The following is a 6059-nucleotide window of genomic DNA, read 5'->3' on the forward strand; positions in this document are numbered from 1 at the left end:
GTGACAGAAACTGACCCCACACACAGAAGATGCCCTCCCACCCACCCCATCGAGGCACAGGAAGAAGCTGCCCTCCAGGGGCTGTGTGTGTGTCCAGCTGTGGTGTAGCCAGTTAAAGAAAAGTTGACAACCCACAGGACAACACTGTATGAGGAGGGAAATGAGACCTAAGGTCTGTTGACGGGAACAGGTGGACTGTGGTGTCCTCAAGATCTGTCCCGTCCCTGGGTACAGAATGCTCTGATGACAAAATGACCCCCAAAGCTAGCTAGAAACATTGAGAAGGGGGCAGGGGGACAAAAAAAGGATACCTCTCCATGTACCGACACACAATACTATACACAGCACCAAAAGTATCACACCACCAAGCGCTGTCTTGCGCCAGGGGTGCGCGCTCGGCGTCATACCCAGCATGAAATGAGCACGCTTCACATGCAGACGTGGCACTGGGCGAAAGGGTAACCAACATGTCACAATTCAGCAGAGCTGCCGCCAGCCCCTCCGGCCCCTGGATGAACACGCCACCACAAGGGCTCCAGCCAGAATGTGTATCCCTTACTGCTGGTAATTTCCATACTGGCCCTAAAAGAGATCAAGACACAGATTACACCCCTATAAGTCACGAGTAAAAGGAAGACAGACGTCCACCCCAGCCAGGACAGGGGGTAGGAGGGACAATGGCAAGCAAACAACCTCTGCCCACATCTCAGGCGGGCAGCGAATGGCTTTCCAGAAGCCACCGACCAAGCCTGGGGCTAACAATGTAGAGAGGGCCAAAGGTTCATTCGTTCAGTCACACTGGCATCGCTGCGGCTGGGCCTGTGCCAGGCCTGGCATCAGAGCCTTATGCTGGGCCTGCTATGCAGGAAAGCTCTCCTCCAAGTTGGCCCCCTGGGAGCTGATGCAAACACCATCTGTCCCCCAGCCCGCTAAAGTAAGAAAATGGGAGCAGGAACGACCAGGGTAATGCGTTTCAATCTATAAAAAAATCTGAAGACCCAGCCTGGGCAACATGGCCAGAATCCATCTCTACAAAAATCCAAAACTTAGCCGGGTGTGGTGGCGTGTGCCAATAGTCCCAGCTACTTGAAGGGTGAGGTGGGAGGATGGCTTGAGCCCAGGAGGTCAAGGTTGCAGTGAGCCATGATTATGCCACTGCACTCTAGTCTGGGTGAGACCCTATTTCCAAAAAAAAAAAAAAAATCTGAATTTGGAGGCTGAGGTAGGAGGACTGCTTGAGCCTAGGAGTTTGAGACCAGCCTGGGCAGCACAGCAAGACACCATCTCTACAAAAAAATGGAAAAAAGTAGCCTCAGCCAGGCACAGTAGCTCATGTCTGCAATCCCAGCACTTTGGGAGGCCAAGGTGGGCGGAATTACTTGAAGTCAGGAGTTCAAGACAAGCCTGGCCAACACAGTGAAACTCCGTCTCTACTAAAAATACAAAAAAAAAAAAAAAAATAGCCAGGTGGTAGTGGCACGTGCCTGTAATCCCAGCTACTTAGGAGGCTGAGGCAGGAGAATCACTCGAGTCTGAGAGGTGGAAGATGCAGTGAACTGAGATCATGCCACTGTGTTCCAGCCTGGCGACAGAGTGAGACCCTGTCTTAAAAAAAAAAAAAAGGCCAGGCACGGTGGCTCATACCTGTAATCCCAACACTTTGGGAGGCTGAGGTGGGAGGATCACCTGAGGTCAGGAGCTCGAGACCAGCCTGGCCAACATGGCAAAACCCTGTGTCTACTAAAAATACAAAAATTAGCTGTGTGTGGTGGCACGTGCTTGTAATCCCAGCTACTCAGGACGCTGAGGCAGGAGAATCGCTAGAACCCGGGAGGCGGAGGCTGCAGTGAGCCAGATCACGCCACTGCACTCCAGCCTGGACAACAGAGCGAGACTCCGTCTCACACAACAACAGATGAAAACAAAAAACAGCATGAAGAGAGAACTAGAGAGCCCGTGCCCCACAAGGCCACAAGACAGAGAATTCCTTGAGCAGTGAAACGGAGCATCAGATCTGTGGTCAAAGCCGCTCGGGTGACTGCCACAGAGGAAGACAACGGATCACCGCGTGCCTGAGTCTCCCTGTGCCCCCAGCTAGTTAATGATCAGATTTCCTGAGTGCCCGCAGCAAGGAAGTCGGGGAGGGAGGAAAGCTGTTCCAGCCTGACCAAGAATCCAGTCTACATAACGTTCCTGGTGAACACAGCCTGCCACATTTTCATTCCCAGAGCCGCCTGTGATGATCCTAGTTAGCAGGAGTCTGTTCTGATGTCTTTCTGCCCCTGCACCATTGGGTAAGACGGAAAGCCTCAAATCCAGAGCTGCTCAGCTGAAGGCATGGCAGCCCTCGAGCCCCTGTAAAACCACGGGCAGCCCCAATGCCTCAGCACTTCAGTGTTTTTTTTTTTTTTTTACGGGAGTTTCGCTCTTGTTGCCCAGGCTGGAGGAAATAGAAAGATCCCGTCTCCGTCTCTCCGTCTGCGTCCGCTCCCGCCCACCTCGGCTTCCCAAAATGCTGGGATTATAGGCATGAGCCACTGTGCCTGGCCACCTCAGCACATTTTTAAGTGTAGCCCAGTGGTTCTCAAATGGAGACACTTTTGCCCTGGGGGCATCTGGCAATGTCTGGAGCCATTTTAAATTGTCAGACTGGGCAACGGGGGTGCTACTGGCATCGTGGGTGGAGGCCAGGGGTGCTGCAAACATAACACCGTGTGCACAACGGCCCCTAGGAGCCGCCCGACGCCGGCAGTGCTGTGCCAAAACGCCATAGCCAGTTACACTTGATTCTGACTAAAGACCATATATGTTATGTTAATATTTTGCAGTTAGATGGACACATTTCCCCCTAAATGTGAAATTCTCTATCTTCTCCATTGCTCTGTGTCTTTTTCTTCTCTGTGTTTTGAGACGGAGTCTCACTCTGTCACCCAGGCTGGAGTGCAGTGGCACGATCTCAGCTCACCTCTGCCTTCCCGGTTCAAGCGATTCTCCCACCTCAGCTTCCCAAGTAGCTGGGCTTACAGGCACCCTGCTAATTTTTGTATTTTTAGCAGAGATGGGGTTTTACCATGCTGGCCAGGCTGGTCTCAAACTCCTGACTGCAGGTGATCTACCAGCCTCAGCTTCCCAAAGTGCTGGGATTACAGATGTAAGCCACTGTACCTGGTCTTTCTTTTTCATTTTTGTAAGACAAAGTCTTGCTCTCTGTAGTCCAGGCTGGAGTGTAATGGTGCAATCATGGCTCACTACAGCCTCGACCTCCTGGGCTCAAGGGATCCTCCTGCCTCAGCTTTCCAAGTAGCTGGGATTACAGGTATGCACTACCATGCCCGACTACTTTTTTTATTTTCTGTAGAGACAGGTCTCGCTATGTTGCCCAGGCTGGTATAAAACTCCTGGGCTCTAGCAATCCTCCTGCCTTGGCCTCCCAAAGTGCTGGAATTACAGGTATGGGCCACCACAACCGGTCATGGTCCTTCCATAGGTAGGCATAAAGTTATATGTCCGCTGGTTCAGTCTTATAATTAAGTTAGGACATTCACTTATTTCACAAAATCCAAATAAGTTATTTTCAGGACTGTATGAAGGAGATACAGTGTCTCATCAGAATCATTAATTCTAATTTGGATGCAGACTGCTGTCCTTCCAGACCCCAGCATGACGCTCCTGTGCAAACCTAGAGGGCCAAGCTGGGGCCTGCTCCCCGCTGACTGGCGTCCAGCACACACTGGGGAGAGGCGGCCCCTGGTGTCGGCTGCAGTGGCCTCACGGTGTCCTGAGAGCACACCAGGAGCACTCCTAACGTCTGTGTAAATGCCTCATCGGCGTGCCCTTCCCAGGCATGACCTTCTGAGTACTGTGCCCTGGCAGGGGGCCTGTGTTACATGATCTTTAGGCTTCTCTACATCTACCTGGTGACCCTTTGCCCTCTTGAGGGAGGAGGACGAGAAGCATTTAAAAAATAGTATTCGGCCTCTTACCTACCCAATTCCCTGAGAAAAACAACCTTGATCGACGTAGTGCTTTGAAATTTCACTGGCAGTGTAAAGTGTCCCTAACACCTCTGGCCAGCTCAAAGTCACCAACACACAGCCACTTCCTGCTAAGGACTCTCTCAAAGGAGGCTCCAAAAAATGTCCAAGACCATTCTCCTTCGTATGCCCTGTGCTCCAGCCACCGAGCCTCCTTCGGGCTGCCTTCACTGGGACAAACCTCCTGGTGCCTCGGGACCTTGGCACGCCCTCTTTGTGTGCCTGGCTCATTCTCCTCTAGGAGGCCCTCGCTCCTGCAGTGCTCCCGCCACACAGACCCTGTCCTCCTCCAGGGGTCCCATCCCACTCAGAGGGAAGGCGATGCCTGCTTTATGGAGGCCCCCACGCCCACCTGTCCCTGTCACCTCCCGCCAAGCCGGCCTCCTCACTGTCCCAAGAGCTCCTGCTCTTCCATCTTCCAAACTGCTCTTTCCTCAGCTCCTTCAAAGCCCTGCTCGCTGTTTCTGGGCAGAAAGGGCTTCCCCCTCCTGGGCTGAGCCTAGGGCTGCCAGCCACTCCCCGCTGTGTCTTCGTCCTGGAATTGTCCATAGGGGCCAAATGCAGCCGCCTGTGCCCCTACCTGGAAGGCGGGCTCCACTCGGGGCCCCCCGCTCTGATCTCAGCACGGTCTGGCCTGTGGGACCTTATGTCTCCCGTAGCGAGACATAAGCTCTAAAAGCGCAGGGTTCGTGGCGCGGCCACACGCCAAGCACCCAGCAGAGACCGGACATGTGCTCAGTACGCGACAAAACACTGGCAGAGTGAACGAATGTGAGAACCAGGCATGCAGATCTAACAGTGAGCTCAGGGTATGAAAAGCCAGCTGGATGGCTGAGGTGAGCGTATACACAGAGGGAATTCTGAAAAACCTTACAGGCTCCGAGACTTAACATTCTGGAAGGAACCCTGGAAGCCAGTTAGTTCCAGCTCATTATTCCTCATGGCCATAAGAGAAATCTTCATTATGTTTCGACAGGTGCGGTGGATGGGCACATCTGGAAACATCCAGAAAGCTTGCCTGTTCATAGCCGTAGGGCCGCTGCTGCTGGGCAGACGGCGCTGTCTGCGGTGCTCGGTAGCTTCCGTACTGCTGGCCTTGGCCTTGCTGGTAGCTGGGGTACTGTGACGGGGCTCCCTGGGCAGGCCCTGAGAAAACACCAGGAACTGTGAGGCCAGCCAAAACGGGCGCATCTTTATTTTTTATCTAAACTAAAAATTTTTTTTTTTTTTTTGAGACAGAGTCTCGCTGTCACCCAAGCTGGAGTGCAGTGGCCGGATCTCAGCTCACCACAACCTCCGCCTCCCAGGTTCAAGCCATTCTCCTGCCTCAGCCTCCCGAGTAGCTGGGACTATAGGCGCCCACCAGGTCGCCTGGCTAGTTTTTTGTATTTTTTAGTAGAGACGGGGTTTCACCGTGTTAGCCAGGATGGTCTCGATCTCCTGACCTCGTGATCCGCCCGTCTCGGCCTCCCAAAGTGCTGGGATTACAGGCTTGAGCCACCGCGCCCGGCCCTAACTTAAAAATTTTTTAAAAACTTCTTCCTCTTTTCCTTAAAAAGTTCCTGTCTCAATGCATCAGCCTTTTGCCAGTCTCCGGAACACCTGGCACCTGCACGTGCTCCTCATTAACTCTGTACAGCGAGAGCACCACACAACGGACTCACCAGCCCCTCCAGTCCTGTGAGGTCCCAGGACTGTGCCCCAGGCCCCCCACCAGCATGGGGAGGGCTGATGGGCTCTCTCCATCTCCCCCGAGCTGCTGCTACCTGAGGGCAGGAGAGCCCTCTGGAACCCACTGGCACCAGTCACACTGGCTGCTGTAACTTGTAACTTAACTATCCCAGGAGCTGCTGAAAGCCTGCAGGCAGGTGAGACAGAGGCATCGTCTCCAGGAAGCCTGTCAAAGGCTCCAGAAAGAACTGATAGAGGCCCCCCCTTTTTTTTTTTAAAGACAGGGTCACAGTCACCCAGGCGAGGCTGGAGCGCAGTGGCGAGATCTTGGCTTAGCGCAACCTCCACCTCCCA

General features: G+C 53.4%; 1 protein-coding gene across 3 annotated transcripts in view; it reads right to left on the reverse strand.

Annotated features, from left to right (window-relative positions):
* Positions 1-6: 6 nt before the first annotated feature.
* Positions 7-6059, reverse strand: part of SS18L1 (synovial sarcoma translocation gene on chromosome 18-like 1) — a 20247-nt gene continuing 14194 nt past the window's right edge. For 2 of the 3 annotated variants that reach the window (XM_011934494.1, XM_011934495.1), the window contains exons 9-10: positions 5053-5180; positions 7-582 (exon numbers count right to left, since the gene is read on the reverse strand). In XM_011934494.1, coding sequence (XP_011789884.1) covers positions 556-582; positions 5053-5180 — 155 coding nt within the window. In that variant the 3' untranslated portion in view covers positions 7-555. Of the gene's footprint in view, positions 583-4911; positions 5181-6059 lie in introns of those variants that run through there. The other variant, XM_011934492.1, reaches the window with a different exon arrangement.

The sequence above is a fragment of the Colobus angolensis genome, unplaced genomic scaffold (assembly GCF_000951035.1).
Source record: "Colobus angolensis palliatus isolate OR3802 unplaced genomic scaffold, Cang.pa_1.0 Scaffold136, whole genome shotgun sequence".
Classification (NCBI taxonomy): Eukaryota; Metazoa; Chordata; class Mammalia; order Primates; family Cercopithecidae; genus Colobus; species Colobus angolensis.